The 26,399-nt window shown below is 39.5% G+C and overlaps 1 protein-coding gene across 1 annotated transcript; it reads left to right on the forward strand.

The window, feature by feature from the left end:
* Positions 1-1,165: 1,165 nt before the first annotated feature.
* On the forward strand, positions 1,166-25,934 carry GIPC2 (GIPC PDZ domain containing family member 2). Its single transcript, XM_083867866.1, has 6 exons — positions 1,166-1,463; positions 8,906-9,091; positions 12,520-12,700; positions 15,940-16,049; positions 16,736-16,817; positions 24,521-25,934. The coding sequence occupies exons 1-6, from the start codon at positions 1,212-1,214 to the stop codon at positions 24,673-24,675; spliced, it is 966 nt and encodes a 321-aa protein (XP_083723992.1). The 5' UTR covers positions 1,166-1,211; the 3' UTR covers positions 24,676-25,934.
* Positions 25,935-26,399: the final 465 nt, after the last annotated feature.

The raw sequence follows: 26,399 nt of genomic DNA on the forward strand, positions 1-26,399 counted from the left end.
TGTGAATATTTGGTACTGTTAGTTAATGTCTCATTTCATCTCAGTGCAGTGTCATCCAATGAGTCCCAACATGTTGTCTGAATTGCATTCCAGTAATGGGGAAAAAGTACACACAGTTCAGCAAGTTCAGAGAAACCTACAGTATTGTGGTTTCAGACTGAACTGGACAGTCAACTATTAAAATCTGAGGGCAAGTTTACTGTGCAGTTTTGTTGGGTCTTTTACTAGTGGAAATTCCTACAAAATTAGTAACAATATTGAATCCAGTTGTCTCCTACTAGAACTGGATAAAAGCCATTTTTGAGTATTCATTTAAATCTACTACATGCTATGTTGGAAAAGCTGAAGTCAATTTGGCTTTAAACCTTTTTTTACCTTATGCTTTCTTACAGCATAAGGAGTTTAAAATCTGTACGTAATTTCATGTAATCAGATGTGCTCTGATTAGATCCGCTAAGAATTTTTGGCTCAGGGCTGCCTCACAGTAATTCATTGTCTCTGCCTGCCTGGTTGACTCCATGTGCCAAAATCCTTTTTCTCTCTAATGGTTTGTCTTTTTTATTCTGCAACTCAAAAGATGTGGTAAAGCAGTGCTGCTTCTCTCTGTGCCTTTCTATCAGTTTCCTTTAGAAGTGCTGAATGTTGCCTCATGAATTTTACCCTCTTCCCTTGTTCAGTGCACTGCTGAGAATGGAGCAGCTCCAGTGAGGGGAGGGTGGTTACTTTGAAGCACAGGTGTCTCCTGTAAATGTGAACGTGTAACTACAATATATAGCTCTATTTCACAGTAGAGGAAACATTTTGAATTCATTAAATGTTAATAATACTTGAAAAGTATTTTCTCTGTTAAATCTCTGTTTCCGAGGTGTTGTCCAGTACAGTAGGAAGTCTCTTAAGCCAAGTAACCCTTAGAGATTTATCGATAGTCTGTGATAAATGAGGAGGAGTTTCCTCAAGTCCTTGTGTACTTCAGGTTTTCTTTCACATCCCGGATATAAATCTACACTAGTCGGTATTCAGTACTTGGCTATTGGCACACATTCCTGCGGTGGCAGTGGCAGCCGGGGCCGGCCCCGCTGTGGGCCCGGGGCGGGGCGGGGCCGGGCCGCACCTGAGGCCGCGATGGCCGCGGGGCTGGGGCGGCGCCGCGCCGGGGGCAGAGTCCAGCGCGGGCGGCGGCGGCCGCAGGAGCCCGGGGCCCGGCGCGGAAGATGCCGCTGGGGCTGAGGAACAAGAAGAAGGACAAGGACAAGTCCAAGGAGACCTTCAAGCTGGTGGAGAGCGAGGCGGCGGCCGCGGCCCCGGCCCCCGCGGCGGCCCCGGCGGCGTCGGCCGGCGCGTCGCGGCTGCAGTTCCACGCGCAGCTGGCGCACGGCAGCCCCACGGGCCGCGTGGAGGGCTTCGGCAGCGCCCGAGAGCTGTACGCCCGCATCGGAGCGGCCTTCGGCATCCCCCCGGCACAGGTAGGGCCCGCAGCGCCTCCCGAGGCGCCACAGGGCGTCCTGCTGCCCTGGGCGTCCTGTCCGGGCTTGTGTGGCCCTGCCCGCTTTGCGCTCCTTGCCAGGGGAAAACTGCCTTCGCTGTTCCGAGTGAGCGTTACCGTACGGAAAGGACATAAGTGTGACTGCATTTAACTCTTAACGTGATTAAAGCAATGGTTGGTCCTCTTGCCCAGAACTCCAGGGTCTCGGTTGACCCGTTGCTGTTTGACACGGCCCTTGGACGCTATTTCATTCCAGGTTAAAAAGGGTCAGCGGATTGATGAGGCTAAATATCCAGAATGAAGGCATTGAAGGGGAGGGGGTGTGGTATAAATGCCCTGAATCGTACTACATTTTAAAATTTTAGCTGAAAGTGATGTTTGGAAAGTTTTCTGCTTTATCAGGTAATTATTTTTAAAGGGCTCACTGTTCAAATGGAGTTATTTAAGTCTGTAACAGGGTTCTTTTTTAAGCTCTCCTGCCTTTTGATCTTTTTTTTTTTTTTTTTTTTTTTTTTTTTGTGAGCCATGTTCTAAACATTTGTTTGGATAAGGATTCATTTGTGTTTGTAAATGCATTGTTTTCTCTTAGTTAAAAGGTAGTGGCGATATCAAGTTCTTCCTATGTGGCTCTGTGAACCTTAACCTCTGAGTGGCAAGTCGAAACAGAAGGCTGACATTTCATTATGCCTACCTGTGGCTGGACAGCTTTACTTATTTTCTTTGTAGGTGACTTTTTAAAATGTTGTGAAGACTACTGCTGCGACAGGCTTTGTTCTGAGAGTTTGCTGTGGCCTGACATAGCATTTCAAACAGTAAATTGTAAGGGGAAAGCAGCAGTGAATACAGTTTAACCGGTCACTGTTGCATTAAGTAATTAAGAGGCAATGCAGACCTTCCCAGCTGCTTTCTGACCTTCTGCTCCTTTGTTTTCTTTTCATCCCGAGCTGCTGTTCCCCCTTTGTTCTGTTCCATCTCAGTTATACCTTTTATTCTCAAGTTCTCGTAATTAACAGATTGTCTTCTATTTTTGTTTTCTTCCTTTCTCTGGTGAACTTTTGGCTCCACTGACTTGAGAAAGAACAGCTTTCACAGAGAAATTTAATTTTGTATGAATGGTGTGCTCCTGTTTCTCCTGCTAGATGTATAATCTGACACCCTCTGAGGTTTTAGAGGAAGCACCACACATCATGGGCATATATTGCCAGCCTTGTGCCAGACTAGAGAATTTAATTATTTTCTTTTTTTCCCTAATGTTCCATTCCTTTAATTTTTTTAATGTGGCTTATTGCTAAAAATGGATGGAGAATTATTACTGGAGGCACTGAACTTAAAATCTTTTACTCTAGAAATTTAGTTGGCTTTAAGAAAGTTGCATGAAGTGAAAATAGTGAAAAAAAATATTTCCTGGTGTAAAGGTGGCAAAATAGAGTGAAGAATTCAAGACCAGAGAGTCATGCAACAGAATTTTAGATAGACAAGATAGATCAGTGAACAGCCAAGAAATGGGAATTTATTAGAATTTATTTTAAATGGTATTATCTGTTCATTAAAGTTGCTTTTGGGCAGATAATCTGGTGTAAAGAATAATGCCAGGAGCTACATCTCAGCAAACTGAAAGACGCTGAGTTGCTCAAAGGCCCTTTGTAGGTGTTACCTGTCTAGGAAAGTTTCAGTGACCCAGCTGTGCTGAAGCCTGTGGGCAGCCTGATACCAACCTGACTGCCTTTGGAAACAGGTCCTATCACAGAGATCTCTGCCCCGGAGTGGCCGAGCTGGAAAATAGTGGGGGGGAGTGGAAGGGAAGAGCTCTGTGTAGAGAGAATTCAGAGCTCAGTGTAGAGAGCATTCAGACACCTTGTGCAGAAGTGAATACATCTAATATGTGTGAGTTTACCGCAGGGTAGGCCGGAGTGTGGATTCTTGGATAAATTCCTCCTGAAGTGTTTTAATACGATTCTGAATGAGCTATACTTGTAATCTATCACTTCTCCTTTTGACTCCACATGGTTACAGCACCTCTTTTCCTCTTTGGATCACATCTCCCAGGACCAGCTGAGTTCAGCTTCTGCTGGAGAATCCTTTCTAAGTTCCGTGATTGACTGCCAACAGTGACAGAGAGAAGTTTATATAAAACACAGTATTTGTTGGACAGACAATGACAGAAACTTCTATGCAGACCTGGATCATGAGTAGGGTAGGATGAGAACAGGACAAGATGGGTACAGCTTCAAAGGGGATGTTTGCTGGGTATCTGTGAAGGCGTGAGATATAACAACAGCTTTCTGAGGCATTTCCTGTACTCATCCTTTCTTGTAGGTATTTTATTCTTCACCTATCTTCCTAGGAGAGTTTATATCTGTTACCCCTTCTGAGCTGAGGGGTGAGCAGAAGCCTCCCTTTCTGCCTACCTCTCTGACTTTTGCCACGTCCAGCATTTCTTCTTTTCTGTGTCCACCCTGACTGTTCTTTCCACAGGGAGGAGGAGTGAATATGGCAGGATTGCCTCTGTCATTGTCACCAAAACTGCGGGAAAAACAAAACCTCACCAACAGTGGTTTTTTATGTTAGAGAATTAATGCATTCCTTTATTCTGTCCAGGATGTACAATAGAAATAATTTCATCAGCACAAGCCCAGGTTGTCCAGTGAAAATCTTGTAAAGAGAAACTTCAATTCCCCTCCCCCTGGCCAAAGGAGAACAAACCCTTGACTAAAGCTACATTAAAAACTGTAAAAGTTCTATAATTTCCAGCATCATTATTATGAGTGTTGTTTGAGGTAGATCACGTTGTTCTTGACTTTTAACTTGATTACTTCAACAGGCTTTCAACAAGAAAGCACAGAGCTAAAAAAAAAATAGATAGATAGATGCAACTCTTAACTAACAACACAACCCACAGACGGTTACGTGTATGTTTCTATTTGCATAAATAATAGAAATATCTCCCCGTATTTTTTCTATGGAGGTTGAAGTAGGAGAAGTAGTTGGGAGAAGTATTTACATGTAGCTTTGGCCTTTTAGGATTACTACTCCACTATGACTACTGGGAATGTAGCAGGGAATGTTATGTTCCCCGTAAGGGTGAAAGTGCTGAGTGCAGCCTGTATGATAAGTGAGCACTGACTGAAGGACAATGTGGGTCTGTTAAAGCATTTGGTGGTAGTGTGCTCCTGCGAGAGCACATGGTAGGGCTTTAAAGTATTCAGAGTAGCTAATCAGGCACTGAGAATGTGGATATTAAAGGCCAGCTGTAGCAGGGCTATTTCTTGATCAGATAAGAAGGGAATGGTAACCCATAGAAGCCGTAGGGACTTTCGGTTTGTCTACTTGCAATTTGCACTTCTGATTATTTTGTTTGCTTTGAAAGGTGAAATGGGGTGGGGCTGGTGAGCTAAACTTAATGCTCAGTGGCTGTGTCTGTCCAGAGCCCTTGGAGGTTGGGGTTTCTTTCCCAATGGAAGGAATTTTGCATCACAAGGGTACTTCAGGAAAAGAGAGACCTTTCTGGCAGCAGTAAGGGCAGAAATGCAGCTCCCTCATTCTTTTCAGTAACAAGAGTTCAGCTGCTGAGCTTGTTTGTGGGCTGTTGTTCCACAGGCCTTGCCTCCTCATGCTAAACAGTCAAGTATACGATGAGGCTGTGCTACATTAAACTTTCATAGAAGTATTTGATTTAAACTTCTTCAATATAAGCTTTTATGAAAGACTACTGACAAATAAGCCACTGCTGAAACTTGTCTGAACAAAACTGTCTTCTTAACAATAAAAAATCTGAAGCGTGTTTTAGAGAAAAGGGTCAGTTTGTGAAATTCCCATCACCAAATGTTGGAAGTTTTATTGTTATGCTTATCTATTGAAACAAATTGCTCACAATCACGCCTACAGATTGAATACTTAAATGAGCAAACTTAACACTCCCTACAAAACACCTCCTCCCAACCCTATGGCAAGAATTGTTTGCTTGCTGTTTCCCTAAGCAGCGCTTAAATGTCACACCCATATTGCATGTGATACTTGCTATGTCTTTTTCAAATACTTTAATTGGATGTATTTGAAATATTACTATGGAAATAATTGGACGGAAGAACTTACACTGTGATACTTGTGTACAAAAAAAAAAAAAAAAACCAAACACCAAAAAAACAAAACCAAACCCAAGAAACCCAACCCCCTCCCCCCAAAAAAACACCCAAAAAACAAACACCAAAAAACAACAAACCAAATCCCAAAACAAACAGCAAAACAGTGAATGCTTATTTTATAAAACTTTGAATGTTTTGACCAGGGAGAATACCTGGCAGGACCAAAAGCACACTAGAACTTGGAGGAGCTGGTTACTCTTCCTGTTGCTGAAGCTGGTCAAGGCTCCCACATTTTCCTTGGGGAAGATGAAGTGAATAAGATACTGGAAAATGCGTTGGTGATTTCTTGATACGATGACATCTGCGTATATAGGGAAATATGTCAGTGGGTGTTACATCGTGCTCAGAATTAAAATTCCCAGTTCCCTACCTCTTAAACAGAATGTGATAATGATCTCTGTAAAGTTATCTGATATTTTAAATACATTTTCAATAGCCTCTGAGTATGTAGTCTAATCAATCAACTTATTATTGAGTTCTTCTCAAGGTGCCAGCTCAACATGGAAGATGAGAATATAAATAATGTATAGAACATGCAATATGGTACTGCATATATACTTTATATAACACATCATGTAACCCTCTTTTTTTAGCTAATACAGTTTCTTTACATAACACACAGTATAGCCCAGGTTTTGTTGGCTAATGTGGTCTCTTCCAGTTGAAGATATGGATGCAGAGAATAATCTGTTAGTAACCTTCTTTGACAAATCTATTTTATAAAGTTGTGCATAAGCCTCTAGTGTCCAGCAACATGGAATTTCCTTGTTCTGAGTGCTGCAGAAGATAACTCTCAGTGAAGGAGGTATCCTAGATACTTTGTGACTGATGTAACAGTTCTGATTTATAATATCTTGCTGAAGTTGGCATGAAATATTCACAGCACTGGTATGCTGAGTTAAAGGCCAAGTGCCTATGAAGATTTAGGGTAAGGACAGAAAAGACTTAACAATGATAATTGCACCTTGAATTTTTTTCTTGCTTCATTTTTGAATAATAAAATTACTATTAAAAATATGCGAAAGTTTGAGTGAGTGGAAACTGTCATTTAAGTATTCAAGTATATAATCTGTCATTGGGTACCAATATTAAGCATGTAAAATCTGTGAAAAAAATACCATTTTGGAATCAATAGGTCTCAGTTGTGTACAAATAAAGCTATGCTATAACTAGTAGATGGTGTAGTGGTAAATCTTTCTGGGTAGATACATCTTTAGTATATTACTCTTTGCATATATCTGTTCTGAGAAAAAGCAGTTGTTCACTAAAGAGGATGAAGAATGATTTAAGTTTTATTTTTGACTGGCTGATGCTCTCTCAGCCTTGTGGTTAGCACAGAACTGACTCACAAAAAATTCTGCAGACTTATAGGCTGTAGTAGGAATGCCATCCAGATGAAGATCTATAAAGAGAAACTCTGGATCAGGTTTCTAAATATCACATTTCTGCTCTGTTGCCAATTTTATCTATTCAAAGGTGTGACAGTATTTACTAGATTGTCTGTTGGACAAGGTCAGATGAAGGATGCTAATGTCTAAAATGTAAAGGCAGTACTTGTTATTCATCACAGGAACAATGAACTGAGTTGGTTTTAAACTGGCGAAGTTATGTAGCTTGAAAGAGCTGAAAATGTGCATGTGAACCTAATATCTGTTTTAATTTTTTCGTTTAAAAAAAGCTTGCCATTAGAGATTATGATTATGATTATTAAATTCAATTTTCTACTTAAAACCAGATTAATTTTCTCTAAATGTTGTTACATCTAGAGTATTGTTTAACTGAAAACCTTTGCATTACCTGAGCAAATAAAACTAATGTCTGTTAAGGGTGTGCTGTTACGACTTTCATTGTTAAATAAGGTGTTAGATTGCAGTGGATGTTTGATGGATTAGATGAGATAAGCAAGTAGCCATTGAAGTAAGGCTGTTTGGTGGTGGGGGGGTGGTGTTTGTTTTGTTTTTAAAAACAACAACTAAACAAGACCTCCATCAAGAAAACAATCCATTAACTTTCAGGCTTTTAAGATTAACACCCCCACAGTTACAGAATCTAAGTTCTAGAAAGCTCCAGAAACTTGAATGCTCTCTGTGAAATACATTAGGAAAAGTATCCACTCTTCGTTTGACCTGGGGTCAATTTAAACAGGTGACTTTCATTCAATTTTTCTGCTTTCATCCAGTGATGCCAGAACGAAGGAAAAGGCCTGTGTAGTGTTCTGGTGTGGAAAACCTGTGTCTTTGCCTCAGGGAAGTAGATTTTAGGGGTTCTGGAAGTGTCTCTTGCAGTGCAGTTTCTCTGTTTTGGCTGCTGCCCTGTGCTCTCTGATGCTGCCCAGGAGGAAGCTGTGTGGTTCCCTTGGCCCTCACTCCTCTCCTGCTACAGCTTGGAAAGGCTTGGGCATGTCTCATTACTGTAGCTGTGATGGGGTATGTTGGGCTTGGCCAAATTCCTTCATGCAGCTCCATGGTGGGCAAAAGCATCTCTGTTCCCAGGCAGTACAGATGGATTACTCTCACCCTGCCTGTGCCCAGGACAAGAAACCTCCCTGCTGGAGAACTGGCAAAAGTGTAGGTGGAAAAAGGACTGCCTGATAGCCAGTGCTGAAGGGAAATCCCTCAGAAAAGTGATGTATAAAGAAGCAATTTGATCTTTGTATTAAGCCTTGCTTTTACTGGAACAGGGATCACCCCCAGCTCTTGCTGGGGATGGGCAGGAACTAAGTGTTGTCTCTTCCATTGGAGACAGTGTGCTCTGAGCTAATGAGGGAGCACATGGAGCAATACAAAGCATTTCATGCTCTCTTATGACTCTTTTGTTTTGATAAGCTCTCATTTTTTTCCTTTCCTCATTAAACTGCTTTCAACCAATCAAGTTTTAAAGTAGTCCCTAGTGATCTTTGAATTGTGGAATTTGATGTAGGTGAATGATGAAGCAAAAGATGGTGATGACTCTTGAGTTTGCTTACTCTGACCTCCGGTGCAAACTGTACCCAGCTCAAGCTGCCTCTCAGGGCTGGTGTGCTGAGACAGGCCATGAGAGGCTGCTCACACAGGTAGGTCTCTTTCCTGTGTTCTCTGCCAGCTCTTACTTGGAGTTTGAGCTACTGATGCTTTCTGTTGTGTGTGGATTGGATCCCTTCTCCTGGTACAGCTGGAGAAGAAGGGGGGTCGTTTTAGCTATGGAGCTGTCACAGGGGCCTGAACTGTACTCTCCTTTTAGTTTCCTATCAAGCTTACCAAACCTCATACACTGTTAATGTGTTTGCTTTCCTTCTGCACAGATCATGTTTTGCACTTTGAACACTCATAAAGTTGATATGGACAAGCTCTTAGGTGCACAAATTGGCCTTGAAGATTTCATCTTTGCCCATGTGAAAGGACAACGAAAAGAAGTGGAAGTTCTTAAAACTGATGATATGCTGGGGCTTACCATTACAGACAATGGAACTGGCTGCGCCTTTATAAAGGTAAACTTAATTACCAGTGAAATACTTCATTCTATAGAAGCTCCTGTTACTATAATAGGTTAATTATTGGTTTAACAATCCTTTAGAACTATAAAATCTTTTATTATCATATATATGGTAAGTAAAGAATAAAGTTGCTTTTTTTTAGGTACATAATTTAAAATTAGTTCAGCTAATCTGTACTGCATGTCATTCAAAATCAGTTCATTTGTTCATTGCTTCTGTAATGTGTATCAGCTTTACAATGAGACCATTGTATCTCCTGAGCTACCCTGAGGTGGTAGGTGTTAGATATTGCTTGCATCTTCCCCCTCCTGTTTTAAACTGATTTTCTGATGTCATTTATTAGATGCTTATAGAACTTCTGTCACTCGTGATAATGAGATCATGTTCTTTCAGTCTTTGGCTGTTCCCAGGGCAGAAGCCTTTGTGCTGTACAAGAGTAGGGACAAGTATAGTGTTTTTTCAGCTTTCCAGTGTTGTTGCCTTAGGATGAATTACAAGGATATGCATTAACACAATTTACCACAATGAGCTTGAGTAGCAAGTATGGGCAGTAACATACACAGTATATTAATCATAATTGCTTTCCTTCTTCTCTTCTGTATGACCTAGAGGCAGTATGTTTTGGGACAAGTAGAGGCTGAGGAAATGATGCTGCCCTTCTTGCTAGACTAGGTACTAGGAACCTTAATCACATTTTCTGCCTTTTTGAGATTCTTTGCTCTAATATACTCCAACTACCCATTATTAGTGAGGTATTAGCAATTATCTTTGATTACTGCTGCCCCAATCACTGTTCTCATTGTAGCTAGAGCTGCTTGTATGGAGAGGTTGTTTCTGTTCATTCCTTAGCTACCATGGCTATAAAACAAGACAGGGTTTAGAAATCAGTTTGCTTGTCTTTGTTGTGGAAAAACGTGACTGAGATCACGTTTCTGAAGCTCAAGATGTAGTGAAGGTTTCACTAAGCGTTTTGGCAAAATCATAGCCCAACTGTTATGTTTATAGAAAAGGAACTGTGAGTTTCTAGTGATGGCATCTATACAGTCCATAACATTCAGTCATGCTGCTGCTTATGTGGCATTTTAAAAGAAGGCACTGAAAGCAGTGCTTCAGTGAGCAGCGTGCACGAGTGCAGCCCTATGCAGTGACACTCCCTTTGTGCTTGGCTGCTAACAGGCAGAGAGAACAGCCCTCACACAGACTGCTGCACAATTGGAGCACACTGGAAAACCCTCACAGCATTAGCCAGGCAAGCTGTAATTTCCAGTAAATTGTGTAAAACTCCTCTGAGCACATACTCATTTTTCCTTGTACTGGTCTAATAATAAGCATTGTAATGAAAATGGCGCAGTCTTCATGGGAATGCATCAGTTTTAAGGAGTTTCTAGGAGCTTACTTTGTTTGCTGTTGATGCAGATTTAGCTAATGGATCTTTTAAACCAGCAGAGAAAACACATATATAAAAATAAAAGCTGCATATTTTTTTTTTTTTTTACTTTGTTGTCTAGGTAAATGACTGAGTAGAGACTGTCTCTGTAGTTTCATAGAATTGTTTTTGCTTATATAAGTATATTTTCCTTGAAAATTTGTAACTATGCCCCGTTCTTAATTAAAATTAAAACTAAATTTACAGATTGGTGGGTTGTTGAAGATTGCTATGGGTTATAGTTATTTTACTGCATTTTGAATAACAGAGAGGTTTCTAGGTTTGATGTGGTAACACAACAAATTTTAAACCTGATACTGAACTACAGTTTTTTCTTCCCATGAAATTTAATCTTGTTTTGCCTTACCAAGAAGAAAACCTGGTGTCATTCTACTTTCACAAATTTGTTTTTGGGGTACACGGGCAGGTGGGAAAAAGTATTATGGAGCCAAATTAGCATTCAAAGAACAGCAGTGGAACTTGAAGTATGACTGAGTGGTGTACAAAGGAGACATTATCAGATGGAGTAGGCATTGAATAGGAAATATAGATCTTCATAGCTTCTCAATGGACTGTAGAGCTCTTGAAATACAGGCAATTGCATCTTAATTACTGTGACAATGTAACTCAACTGTCTAGTCAGTTAACTTGGAGTGATGATAAAATGTGACACAAATAACAGCCAGTGAATATTATTTAAACAGTTTTAGTGTTGGGATCCAAGTGCAGAAGAAAAGCTAAATGAATATTCAACCTGTAGACTAAACATTAATTGAAGCAGGATGGGACAGTTTTCGAGTCCTGGTAACAGAAATGCATTTGGCACATTTGGCTTCTGGTGTGTATGATACCCATGTCCATATTCACCACAAGGCTTCTGTTTGGTGCTAGAAAGAGTTAAACTCAGCCTGAAGCTTAAAATGCAGTGCCGTATAGGACAGTGAGCACTCACACTTCCCACTGACTCTCAGATGGAGGCTCATGTGTGGGCTCAGACATGCGCAGGGGCTGGAGCAGCTCCTGGAGGGTTGTGCAGCCAGGCTGGCTGTTACAGTGGGAGGTGACAATGTGTTTATCTGCCTTGTCTCACTGGTATCTCACACAAAGTTAGCCTGAACCACGTCAGCCTTCCTTGAAGCGATTGTTATTCAGGAACACGTTAGAGTGAAATTTTTATATCTGCGAAATGTAAGATTTTACTGTGTCATAGCTTCTCTATTCAGTAGCCATAGAATAATGGCTTATGTGATGTATGCACGTGATGAAGAAATATGACAGTATGTAACAACAATAAACAGAATCACTGAAATTTAGAGTGTGATAAATCATAGAAATATTTTAAAGGTGTTTCTCCATACTTTTTAAATTACACTTCATAAAAGCTGTAAATTCTCTTAGGACCTTTAGACTATTTGTGTTTTGCATGAGATGGCAGTTAAAAGATTTTCTCATTCTTTATTATTTCAGAGGATATCCTTTAATATACAGCTGTATAGCTTGATGAGGAAAACAGTAGTTCCACCATTGGGGATGGGTCTTCTTAAGATTGGCCCTTTACAGTATATAATTTTTTACTAAGTCCCTGGACCATACTTGAGAAGAGAAAAATTCTGTTCTTATGCTTGTTAAGCTATTGAATAGAAAAACCCCAAAAACTTGAATAATCAGTGATATCACTGAGATTTCTGTGATCAGTTTTAAAGCACAAAACCCCTAGGTTACTCAGAACCCTATATTTCTAAAGCGTGGTTGCATTCTTTTTTTCCCCTGTCTGAGTGTATATTCAATGCTTATTAAAATACTTTGTTTGAAAAACAATGCTTTTCAAAATACGTTTTATGATAATCTAGACAAAACACACTTCTGGAATAATAAGCTCAGTGGTATTGATATTGTTAACTGACATTCTTGAAACTCGGTGGTGTCACCTCTTAAAAACTATCACCTTTTGAAGAGATGTTTCTAATTCTGGTGGTGTTTTTGTTTTACACAATAGCGAATCAAGGAAGGCAGCCTTATGGACCAGACCAAAACCGTCTGTGTGGGTGATCACATAGAGACCATAAATGGAAAAAATGTATCAGAGTGTCGGCATTATGAAGTTGCCAAAATGCTAAAAGACCTGGAGAAAGGCCAGAAGTTTAAGCTGGAGTTGGTAGAGCCTTTGAAAGCATTTGGTGAGTGACCTGACTGTCCATCTTGTTCAGTAAAAGACCTTGATAGTGAAATCCCAACATTGCATTACATGGTGAGTTTTTCAGAATGCAGCCAGGTGTCCACCTGAGGTAACGTAATGACTACAGGAAAGTACATTTAGTTATTTTCTTTGAGGTGGATGATTTATGAATGGATTTTCTTTCATCTTGCTCTCTCCAGCAGTTATTCCAGTGTGGGTTACCTCAGCCTGAGCCTTAGTCTCAGTCTCTTTTGCCACTACATGATGTTGCAAAATAAGTACAGGAATTGTTTCATAGGTAGAGTTTTAAAGCATTTCACTAATGTCCTGATCCTCAAAACTCCTTTGTTCCTCCATTGATTCATAATCCCTGTTGTTCTGTGTGTCAGACCTTTCTATTTCCATACTCTTTACTGGGGTCTGTGCTCTAATGCAGAAGGAGTCTGCAGGAAACACTATTTGTGATTTCCCAGAGCACCTCCTTTGCTGCCTGCCTGTTCTTCCTCTCCCCCTCCCCAGCCTTTTTGTGGCTCTCCAATCATGCAGCAGGTGTACTCGGAATTGGAAGAATGCAGAATTGCAAAGCTCTGTCTCTACTTGCCACCTGCATGCTGCTTAAATAGGATGAATGCATACCTACTGCCAATTCTTGTATATATTAATTCTGTCAATGTAGAAAACAAACAAACAAACAAGAGAAGGTTTGCTCAGGCAGTCAAAATAGAGACTGAGTTACAATTTCTAGTATCTCAAGTTTTTGGATCCCCTCCCCAAACCATGTAGCATTTTCCTGTAATAAAAACTTCAAAACAGTGCTAAATCATAAATTTGTATGAGACCTTCTGCATGTCTGCAGTGCAGTCGTGCAGTCAATTCAATATCACTGTCTTCACTACAGCAGCAAAAATTTTAAATGTTTATTTTCAAAAAAGTTTTTTTATGTTATTAGTTTACAGCTACTGTCATACACCAGTCTTGACACTTGGTGTCAGAATAGCAGCAGAAATTGAAAATAAGAGAAATGCAGAGATTTCTTTCTGCTTTTGGTGCTTCTCAGAATAAGAGTTACGAGTTGATCTCTAATGTGTTTGTATATAAGTTGGTACTGCAGTTAACTAGATGTGTATGTTATACATTATGCCAAAGAATTGCATAGATTGTCTATCACAATTAGTAATGCACCGATACCTTTTTTTAAATATGAGCCTATAGTTTATGTTCAATGCTAGAAGTGTTACACAGTCTGTAAAGAGCAGGTAAATTAGCATTTGATTGATGACTTCAGCCATAATTTAATACTATTTACTTTAGTCAGGTGACTAAGATATCTTTTTGTCTGCCTGTGATGTAGAGGAGGAAACACATTAATTTCACTGCAATACCTTTTTTCTGACATTGATTTAAGAGGCAACCAGAGTTTGTGGACAAATTTTTGGAAGATGCACGTTATTTTTTACCCTACAGAAATTAACTTGCAAATTGCAGTGCTCAGTAGGTTAAAATGCCCTGCCTTTAGCTTTAGGTACAGTTAGGCTTCAGGCACAAAGATAATGGTTAAGCTGCAGCTTAAGCACTAAGAATAGCCCCAGAGGAGATGACAGACAAGATCCAGATCCTGCTGGACTAGTAGGTGCTGAATTCCTGTTAATTTCAACAGAATTTGGTGAGGGTACAGAAATAAGAGACAAGCCTCAGTGTGAGATGACTTTAATTTTTCTTCCTCTCAGTGGAATGTATAAATAAGTATAATTTAATGTGAAATAAGTATAATTTACTGGTTGGACATCCTTCTACCATGTACACACACGCTGTCTCAGCTACTCTAGGCAAGGCTTGGAGCACAGAATTAAAGATTTGTACCAGTCACAACCTGGCCCTCTGTGAATTGTGAAAAATAAACAGAAACAAAGTAAAGACAGCATAACACAAACTCTGCATTTTAATTATATGAACATGAAAAAATAGTTTCTGTGACAGCCAGTGTTTTGGTCTGAAGTACTGCAAATAAAGGTTATGTCAAATCATGAGTTTTAAGGTGATAATGGTGACAGAATTTGAAAAATATGGGGTTTTTAATCAGGAATGACTTTTTGAAACAAGTCTAGCAGAAATTATGACAATCTTAAGGATATTTTAAACTGTCCTTGAAGCAATAAAAGGATTAAGAAAAAGTGTTGATCCTAAGTATATATATAAGAGACTATGACACACCTATTTGTATCATGAAAGCTAATAAAATTCACTTTTCAAGGCCTGTTCAGCATAATAATCTAGATTTGTGACTACATATGCAAGAATGATGACTTGAAGTCTGTCTGAGCAAAATTAATACAATATGTTAAAGTATTGCCTTCAAGAAGAGCATATTAGAAAAACCTACTGTTAAGAGGAGGAATAATATGTTAGAGAAAACAGGACAATTAAAAGCAGTTTTGCAAAATTGTCTCCTCTCCTCTAGCACTTTCCAGATTTATTGGAAACTCCCATGTCAGTAAGTAAATCAAAGCCTTTCCACTCTTGAATGTATAATTGCATCCTGAAACAAGAAACCCAAATCTTAAATGATTCCATGCTCCATTTACTAACTTGGGTGCCCTTACAAAGGATTAAACAGGAAAGGAAGAACTCAGGTAAAGGAAACTTTGTGTAAACTCTTCGTAGAGATTTATCAGCTGGGAAATAATTTTGGTGAAACCAGTGGAAAACCTCCTGCTTATGGCCACTTCACCTCTCTGAGTGCTGATAAGCAAATTGTTAGCTCAGCTCAGTGTGGCTCATCATCACCTGCTTAGCAGGAGGGTTTGCACCATTGCATCTGTGAAAGATAGAAATGTTGCAATGCTAAACCTGCTATGTGTTCTGTCTGTAAAGACCAGAATAAATCAGCAGTTGGGTGACTTCAGCCGCTATCTAACATGAAGGTTTAAATACTTTTCTGTAGAACAGGGAAATAAAATTTCACAAGGTGCATATATAAATTGAATGCCATAGGCCTGCTTAGATATACTGGTCAGTGGAAGTCCTAGCCTCAGTGCAGTTGAGCAGATACTAGAATTTTAACACAAGAAATTGTCAGCAAAGCTATACTTAGAATAGTTAACTTATAATTAGATTTTAGATCTCGATTAGAATAAAATGTGAAGATACTGTAATAACCAAAACAGATACCTCATAGGCTGTTGTACTGTATATGTAGTTTTGTTTGGTGCTTTATTTTTGTTGGATTTTTTTTATCTTTAGAAAAACTGGAACCAAGGTCCAAGGGCAAAACTCTGTCAGAGGCTAAAATTTCCAAAGGGAGAGAAACACTTCGTCTGAGAAGCAAAGGCCCTGCTACTGTGGAGGAAATGGTATGGTATGCTCTATGCCCTTCAGTAGTTTTAATCACCTAGCTTGTGTTTTATTCTTCCCCAAGGCTGATAAGTAGGAAGGAAAAATGTGGATGTTACAAAGCTTGTGGGACTAAAGAGAACTGAAGTTGATGACTAGCAAGGATAGGATGGGGCCGAAGAACCTGGAAGCAGAGAACCTGGATTACATGGATGAATTTAAGGTAGATTAGACCAAAGAGTGCTGAAAAGAGGGAAAGGGAGAAAAAGAGGTGGGATGGTTGAGAAGAATTTGTTCCATTTCTGACACTGAAATGTACGGGGTTGGTGAAAGAGTTGTTAGGAGAGGTTAATTAGATACATTGACATGAATTTGTGCAAAACCAGGATTAGAGTTTGTTGAATAAATGTTGTTTATTCTGGGCTCTTCTAAAGCTGATAAAGATTAGATTAAGATCTAGATTGTCAGGAGGTATAAGACCCCTGTTCAGTCTGAATGTGTGAGCTGTGTGGCCTGATATTAGAAGGAAAGCTCATATTTGTGAGAAGAGGGAAAGAGAGTGAAATAGTGTGTTTTATCTATGGATTTTGTAAGTCTAGGTGGCCAAGATGAGAGTAAAGATAATCACTGGCACATTGCTGTTTTTTTTGAAATCTGCATGGATATAGTCATACTTTTGCTCTTCTCTCTCTTTGTTCCAACAAAGCCAAATGAAGTTGAAGAGAAAGCAATTAAAAAAGTGGATGAGTTTCTTGAAACATACATGGGCATAAGAGATACTGAATTAGGTGAGTTTTTAGCAGATACATTACTACGAGATTAAATAATTTCTCATTTTCTGATGTCTAAAATTTATTTAGTACTTTAGTCTCTGAATGTAAGTGAAGCAAAATTTGTCCAGCCTGCAGTCTCAAAAATTTCCCTGTATTTCTACAAATGTATTTGTCTGGTAAAAGAATCTCCCTCCCACTTCAGTCCTTATGATATATTTACTCAATCAATCCTCTATTCTTTTTGCACATTATCTATATACTGTTGCATAAATTTATTAGTGGTTTGCTGTAAGTGTCACCACTGTGTTCTTTCTTGCTTATATTTTCTAGTGGATCTTGTGTAGGATACAGTTAAGGATTCTTAAGAATAAGTATGTTTATTTGCTTTTTTGCCCCTTGGCATAGACACATCAAAATTGATTACTAAGGATTGAACCTGAGATCTTCATCAGTGAACAAGCAACTATTTAGCAAGGGAACTGACAGAATAATTACACAAATTTATCAAAATCTCTAAAACCTGTCTTCTGACAAACATGAGAAAACTTAGAGAATATTTACTACTCATAAGAATCACTGATTTATAATGAAAAAACCACTTAACCCCAGCGTCAGAAGCTCCTTAAAAATGCACCAAACTTGTTCTTGCAGCTGTTGTTTTTCTTTGTTATTCTGACAACGACTAAACAGGAATTTCTGTTTGTGTGGGAAGAAGCTGCAGTCTAGCTGTTGTAGCTGCTGTGGCTGGTGTAGTCCTCCCAGGATCTTGTGGAACTGCTGGTATTGAGACAAAGAGGAAGGTATTTATTATTATGGTAATATCTTAAAAGAATCAGCCAAGAGAAAGGAAAGAATAAATGGAAAGTGATCCTGAAAAGAAAGTTTTAGTGAGAGAGAAGTGGAAAAGGCAAAACAGAAGAGCAAATAGATCTGGCATGGAGCTCCAGAGGGTGAAGCATCAAGGCTGGAGGGCAGCGGTTAGCACAGAGGAATGAAAACAAAGGTTGTTATCTGAATAGCCAAAAGGTCTTTGTGGGCTGCTCCTACCAGCAAGCATCTGTGTGGCAGATTCTACTGGTTTTCTCACAGGAAAAAATATAGGTAAAACAGTATTTGTCCTTCAGTCTAAGGTAGAAGTGGACTTCCTGGATAGGAGAGAGGGCAGAGCTGGTCAAAACTTGAGTTCTGTTTTGTAGGTTCTGTCTAAACTTTCCTATTCCCAATAAATTAGAAGTTCTCGAAATTTCTGTTCCCAGCAACTCTAATATGTGATGCTGCTGCCATGTAATGCACTCCTGGGAGGCCTGTGTGGTGCTGAGCCATGTTTAGGTTAGGGAGGATTCCATGTCCCAGCTCACTGCTGCAACCTCTGCGTCTCAGTCCATCTCTGGCTCAGGCTTCAAAGCCCTGGGTCTCCTGCCAGCTGTCCCTCTGGGAGCTGTTTTTGTCCTGCAGCTGTTGCAGTCCTGGCTCAGGCTGGGCTTCTGGAAGCTCCTGTCCTTGCAGGTTGTTTCCAAGGTCCCCAGGCTCCTTGCCCTACAGGAATAAGCAATTATAGGTGGTTCTGCTTTTGGTGTCCATGGGAATGATCCCGTGGGAACTGGTGTTCCCTGTATGTTTGGCTCTCAGTACTGTAAACAGGATGGCACTTGCACAGTAGGCTGAGAAGTTCAGCTTTCAACACATATGGTTGAGTTAATAGCCAAGCACCTGGTAGAATTTTCCCATGAATTCCTTGAATTTTTTTTCCTCCAAGAAAGATCTAATGCCCTTCATCTTTCAGTATGTAGTTTGGAAACTTAAAAAAAATGCCTTAAAAGAATACTCAAAGAAGGAAGAGATCTTTGTTCATAGAGAGGCTCTTTTCTTCCCAGATGGGGGATTGTTTTGTCCCTCACCTCTTCTTTTCTTCCCCAAAAGGTAGTGAAACCAAGAGAAGCTGTCAGAAATCAAAGACTGTAGGGTTCATGTAGCTTTAGTTTACATCTTTGAAGCCATATCCCAAAGTTCATATCTGAGAGTCAACAGCCAACGGTGATGACTCAACCCCCCCAACTTTACCATTTTAAAATAATTAAACAGCTCTAGGATTCTTTAGGAAAGGAGAGCTAATCACCTGTCACAAATCTGTTCAATTAACACATGTCAGTTTTTCACATACTGGATGTGATCAGTCACCCATGAAAATGAAATATGAGGAAAAGATTCATTCAGAGATTGCCAATCACCACTTAGCTCAAAATTTCACTCATTACTCAAGCCAGATTAGTTGAAAATGCAAGTCATCACAATGTGCAGCTGACAAGTGATTAAGATCTCAATCATTGCTCACTTCCATGCACTTCTGTTTGTCAGAATCTTTGGATGTCAGTTAATGTTGCTCTTTCATCTCCATTAAAATGACACTTCCATGGAGTGATTGAATTCTGAAACAGTGCCCCAGTTGTAAGTTAGAAAGAAAGGAAAGAAAAACTAATGTTAAATTGCAGACAGAATTAAAGGTGAGATAAAGCCCTTAATTTTTGTATGGTTAAGTATCTTGACAGTTTCAAGAATGGCTGACTAAATTACACATAAATCCCTAGGCTGGACCAAAACACTTGGAAATTGTTAAAGAAAATGCATGCACTTTTTTTCTGGCTGTTTTTTAAATTTTTATTTTCAGAGATCTAAATGCTTTATTTTCAGAGATCTATTTTCAGAAATCTAAAGATTTACATACCTGCTTTTGGATGCATTTTTACCTTTTTACTTCCTTACTCCTTTGTACTGAAAACTGGACTTAATCCAGTGAAGGGACAGCTGGCTCTGGAAATGTATTCCTCAGCCATTTTATGGGCGCATTAGAAATTGGGCCAAGGCTTGACTTCAGCATTCTTTAAAACATAAAGCACACAGCTGAGAGATAATTCAGATTATTTTAAATTCTATGAGTGCTCTCTGGTAAAGGAATTTGAGCAGTTGATTAATAGGAGCGACTCAGGAAACAGTGTTAGTGAAAAATATTGGATTTTTTTTTTTTTTTCATCAGTAAGACTTGAATTATTATGGGCTGTATATAATCCCAAAAATTCTGGGTGGGAGGAAGCCTGTATCTTACCCTAGAATGCTACCAATTCTAATTCATTTAATTCTAATTGATGGCAAAAGGGCTTCCCGTCCAGATTTTTTTTCAGCATCTTTTGGCTTCATCCACCAGTATTTTGTTCCCCATTGTCCTATTTTTCTACTTTTGGGTGATTATTTCCTTTCTATTGCTTTATAATATTATCAGACATGACATATCACAGAATCATTAGAGTTGGAAAAGACCTCCAGTATCACTGAGTCCACCCTTTGACCAAACACCACCATGTCAACTAAACATAGACTGAGTGTCACACCCAGTCATTTTTTGAATACTTCAGCTGTGGTGACTCCACCACTTCCCTGTGCAATCCCTGTGCACTTCCCTGTGCAATCCCATGCTTAACCACCCTTTCAGTGAAGAAATTTTTCCTGATGTCCAACCTGAACATCCCCTGCAGTCATGGGCTGCCGGCTTCTCTGGGCAGAAGGTGTGGGGAGCAGTATCAAAGGCTTTACTGAAGTCCAGGGAGACACTTCCACAGCCTTTCCCTCATCCTGTGGGTGGGTCACCTGGTCATAAAAGGGAATCAGGTTGGTCAGGCAGGACCTGCATTCCCTAAGCCCATGCTGGCTGAGCCAGATCCCCTGTTTGTCCTGTACATGATGTGTGATCACACACAAGATGCTCTGTTTTATAACCTTCCATCACTGAGATCAGGCTGAAATATCCTTGCATATTCTGTCTTTGTTTTAAAAAAGTAAAATCTACTTCTCCATTTTTTACTTAATTTTTCAAACTTACCATCTAGTCAAAATATCTGAATGGGTTTAAACCTTTTTTGTTCCCCAGACTTTTTCTCTTGGCTCACAAATCTAACACATCAATATTCAATAGATGTTTTTATCTCTAAATGCTTTAACTGAAGTGATATTCTCCCTAAATATGTTGTTTTCTTCTCCTTCTGTCACCAAACTTCCCTTCCCAAAGGATTTATTACATGCATCCTGGGGTATATTGTTTATGGCTGTTCATCTGCTCTGAAAGAATAGTGGGAGTTTTTTTGATAAAAGGAAGGGCAGCAAGTTCAATTAAACAAAAAAACTTCAAGAAGAATTAGTACTTAAGAAACAGAAACAAGAAGAAATATTCCTAATAGTTCTTGAGTACCAGATCTTACCATGTTCAACATGAAACTTAAACCAAGTAATGTTAAGTACTGGAAACTGCATGTTTAATTTTCTGCTTTAGAGTGACAGGACAGAACAATAATATTTGTTACCTTTTGATGGAGGCAAAACTTCTAATAGCATTACAGCTAAATAAATATTGAGGCTTCTGTCAGGACTTCTGAAAAACGTTTTTTCAGAAGTTACAGTATGGGATAGAGGTAGCAAAACCACTATGTAAGGTAGATAATAAGAATGGCAGGCAGAAGGTGGCTTTCATGACTTGTGCCCCATCTGTCTATTAAAAGTGAAAATAAGGATTTTGTGAAAGATCTTTGAAGTTATTTTTAAGGAGCTAGATTTGAAAAGCCAACATATTACTTTCCTCATACTCTGGGAAGCCTGATACTAATGTCTCAGTTAAAATTAACGAGACTTCTAATTCCTTTTGCCACTTTTAAGACTGCTGAACTTTTCACATTTTATGTAAAAATTATTCAGATATTAACATTGCCTGAAGTGAAATGAAAAAAAGGAAAATCTGAAAACAATTGAGGCTCTTCTGACTGTGGAAAAATATTCTATTGGAAAAAAATTCCTGTAATCACTTATTGTGCAGCTCTTACAAGAAGCAGTGGGGAAAAGGGAGGGGAGTGGAGACAAATGGGCGCGAAGCTGTCACCCTGTGAAAACCAACAGTTTCCTTCAAGCTGGCAGTATCTGCTGAACGCCTTGGCAGTGAGCGGGCTTTGCTTTGCCCTGGGAATTCCGCATCCCAAATGTCACTGTGTGAACAGGCGTGTTCTGCACAGCTGTGCCGCCCTGGGAACGCCGTCCAGGCTGTGGCAGCTGCCTGGGGACACGGGAATGTGTGTCCCGGGGTGGCAGAGAAGCCGGCCGGCTTTCTGCATGGAGGGAACGGGGCAGGCTGGGCTCGGCGCTCGGGCAGGGCCCGCGGAGGGGCGCAGGGGAGGCGGGCGGGGTGCGCGGCAGTACAGCCGGGCGGGCACTGGGGGTCAGCACCGCCCCGCGCCCGGGGGCTTCCCCAGGAGCCTGGGCCATAGCATCAGTGCATCGGGGGATGCACATGTGCTTTAGTGAATATACTGCATTCAATTTGCCCTCACTCCATACACATGATTTTATATATATATATATTTTTTTTTTTTTTTTTTTGAGGCTGCTTTAGCACGGTGTTCTGATGTTCCGATTTTTCCTTGACTGTGTTGAAAGTTGCTCTGCTAAGTTTTTTAGTGGATTTTGTTTTCAAGTTTTGTAAAACTATAACAAACCAGTTTTTAGGTTCTATTTAATTATTTGGGAAGGTCAATCTTTAAAGGAAGTTGCGTTGGAAGTTACACTTTCTGTTAATGACAGTTTATTATGTGAATTCTGAGGCTTCAGCTGGGGCAGCTGGACTGTGATATAATGCCTTGTTTTATTGCTGTGTCATATGGTTCTTCTGTATCTCTTGGCCAATTTATCTTAAAAATGGCTAAATTCCTCACTCCCACTCTGCTTGAACACTTGTCTAGGTCCTTATTCTTTTGCTGGCAGCTTTTTCTAAATATCTGATGTAACAATATCTTGACGTGTTTGCTCTTACATCACTTTGCACAGCTCTTTTCTCTCCACCCTTCTTCCAGTGTCTATAAAAAGTGAGTTCACATCTTGCTTCATATCCAGAAATCTGTGAAGTTTCAGTTATACCCTTCACCTTATTATCTCCAGGCTTGCTTCCTTTCTTGTGCCACATTGTCAGGGAATATAGAGTGCTGTTGATAGAACAAATCCTTGTGTTCCACTTATCAGGAACAGGAGCCCCCTATTTAATGGCCATTTCCCATCCAGACTTGTCTGAATCAGAGTCCTGGGAACTTCACAGGGGACCCAGAGAGAATCAGTGCAACAAGGACAGGGTTTCTTCTGGCAGGGTCTTGAGGGTCCTGAGACCCACTAGTGGTGCCTGGGGAGCTGGGTACACTTACTTGAACTGTCTCCATCACAGCAGTTTATTTGTCAAGTTTTACATAAATTTTCCTTGGACAGCTCTGTGTAGTTTGACACACTGATTGTGTTTGGAGCCTTGCATCTGTACACAGTTAAAACCAAAACATCAAGTTTCCTCAGAATTACTGTTGTTGACATTTACAATGTGGAATATGGCTCAAGCTTGCTTACAGCTTGTTACATGTTTGCACAACAGCAAATACTGTTTGCCAGAAGTTCATAACTGTCAATAAATTCGAGCTGAGTTTTAGGTCAACAAAATAAAATTAAATAAATTTAGTAAAACTTCAGCACAGGGAAAGTTTATTTTTGTTTTTATCAGAGAGATTTTGCCATGTTGATTGAATACAGTGTATGTGGTAGATGGCAGACTGCCCCAGTGAAGATATTTTTCTGTGGCTTCAAAACTTCTTTCCCTTTCTCAGGCACTATATTATGTGTTTTGCATTTGGACTTTCCTCTAAGAAAAGGCTAGAAGCTATCAAATCCTTCACTTTGACACTTGAATTTGATATGCTCATAAAGAAAGTGGTGGTTATTTGATGTTTAACAAAGGATGGAGGACACCTTGCAGTTTAAGGCAGGTGTGTAAAATAATCCCCAAAAGAAGCAGACTTTGATGTTTCATCTATTGTACTGTAACATCATTTTCCCTTGAAGAGAGGCTGTGGAGCAGAGATAGACGTCAGAAAATAAAGTGTGTTCAGCAGTGCTGTTTGTGCTGAATGTGTCTGACAGAGCATTCTGCATCCCTCACACCATGGTAACTTGCTGCCAGTGGTTCTCTGGGCCCAGCTGAACCAGGAGAAACCTCTGTGCTGACTCTTCTCACCCTTCATGGAGGTGCAGGTGTCATGGTTAAGAGATTTAAGCTCTCACAGTTTTCTTTTACTCTAATATCCATGGGTTGCCAGCATCCAGTGTTATTTGGGTTAGACTTCTGTGTTTTCCTGGAGTCTGAGAAACCGCAGTGGCAAAAGGTGAGGAATAAGCAGAGCAACTAAGGAGTCAGTCCTAAGCAGCAGCCCCAGTGTAGCCATTTCAAAAGAGAGCTCTGACACTTGATAAATTCTGATGCATTTGTGGTAAATAAGAGAAAATCCTGGACAGTATTGGTATACAAGATATCACAGTTTAACTCATTGTATCACTCCTCTGCTTTCATTTGCCTGGATACCAAGACGTTCCTGGTGTTTGGTGGCTCCAGATAATTGTGCACAGCAGCAAAGCCTTTCTCTTGCTTCTGCACAATTTGACCCACCCAGCTGAGATTTTCAGAAATAACTTTTTTCACTTTCTTGAGGCATAGGCACAAACTTTAATCCTAAATCCTAAATTCACCTGGTAGATTTTGCATGTCCCTAAGCTGTCCTTACCAGATGATGAAAATAGAGATCCCAAAGCTATCTTGGCCCTATGTATTAGTTGTCACTTTCATGATAATTACATTATTTTGTTTTGTTGCTCTTTAGCTGCAACAATTGTGGAAGCTGGAAGAGACAAGAAAAACCCAGATGAATTTGCAGTGGCATTGGATGAAACTCTTGGAGACTTTGCATTTCCAGATGAGTTTGTATTTGATGTATGGGGAGCAATAGGTGATGCTAAGCAAGGACGACTGGAATGAGAACTGTGCAGTTTATCAATCCCTCTTTGAAAATACAAAATGATTTGCAAGAACATAAAAATTTTAATCATTTTATTGATGTGAATTCAGGGTGCTCTGCACAACTATTCTGACCTGAGACCTCTGACCTTCCTGAAAAGGAAGATTGCTAAAAGGAATGAAGGTAAATCCAAACTTTTGACAGCGGCAATTTAAAACATTTAATTTACATACCGAAATTACTGTGAGGAGAGTGTCAAGGTGATATATTTATACATAAATTTTATGAAAATTAGGTAATTTTTATTGTACATACACTTTGATACCAGAATTCTGAAAAGATGCATGCAACAAGGAGTTTGTACTATTTCATCTCTTTAGAGAGATTTATAAAGTTGTTGAGAAACTACCTAGCTTCGTGCTGCAGTTCTCTGGTTTTCTGCTGTCCATATGTATTAACCTAAAGCCTTAGGTTTTCTTACAGTTTGGCCTGGACATTGTTTTTACTGTAGGCAAACCTGGGAAGAAGCTACCCTGTTTCTTTAGAACCCAAGTTCAGGGAAAAAAAAACCCTCTGAAATATGAAAACTAAGATCTTTGGATGAGAAAGACTTGCTTGCATTTGAGTCATCATATGCTCTGTCTGGGTTATTACTGAGGTAAGTAGAGTAGAAATACTTAAACCAGGAAGCTGCTGCATTATTCAGATGCCATATTATTGCAATAGGAACTGCATAGAAAGAAATAAATGTTAATTTTTATTTATATTAATGCATTTGAATAATATCTGTGATTTGGCACTGGAGACTACACTGTATCACTAACCACTTAATTGATCTTTGCATATGCTAAATGATATCTTGAGATCCCATTGAGTTCCCCTCTTGTCTCTGGGTTTTTTCAACATGGCAACACAAGAGATATTGAAGGTGCTCAAACCCAAAAGATATTGTAAAGTCACAAAGAATTGTAATTTGGATGACAGTGCGTGCCTAGACCCTGAAAAATATGTTAAACTAATCTTAGCTGTTAGGATTTCCAATTATATTGTACATAAATGTTTATTTTAACTACTAATTTTTTACTAACAAATCTGGGATTATTGCAAATGAAATTGATCAAGAATGTGGGTTCTGACCTGGGAAGCTGTCATAGCTTTTTAGTATTTTTATATTTGCAGAAGAATATAAAATAGTAACTGCTGCATCACTACCTGAAGAAAATGTCTTTCAGTAAATTGCAGAGATTTCTTTAAAATAAAGATTATGCCAATAATTTTACATGTTCTGTGTCAGTGATTTTTTTTTTTTTTTGGTCTAAAACCATGACACTTTGAAGTATCATTGAGAGAATAGATTCTTGTTCTCTTTATTAGGTTATTGAGGAGGGATTCTAAACTCCAGCAAATTTCTGTAAAACTTGGAAATAAAATTAAAGAAACTGTAAGGAGATGGTAAAATTTTGTACATCCCATTGCTCATTTGGGCCCCCCAGGATGTATTACTCTGCAAAAGGAGTTTGAGCATTTCTTCTTTTTCAATAATTGCAAGTCTCAGCCCACAATCTTCTGTTGCAGTTGCACACTTTGTCATGTACAGGGTTACTTCAGCTGATTTACTCATGGTAATGAGGGGTTAGACTGTTGTGGGACATGTAATTTGGTCTTTAAACTTCTAGGTGAAAAGCAAAAAGGAAATGCCATAAATTCCTTGTTGGTTTCAAATCATAAAACTCAAATGTCAAAT

This window comes from Zosterops lateralis (assembly GCF_965231275.1).
Source record: "Zosterops lateralis genome assembly, chromosome: 9".
NCBI classification, from domain to species: Eukaryota; Metazoa; Chordata; class Aves; order Passeriformes; family Zosteropidae; genus Zosterops; species Zosterops lateralis.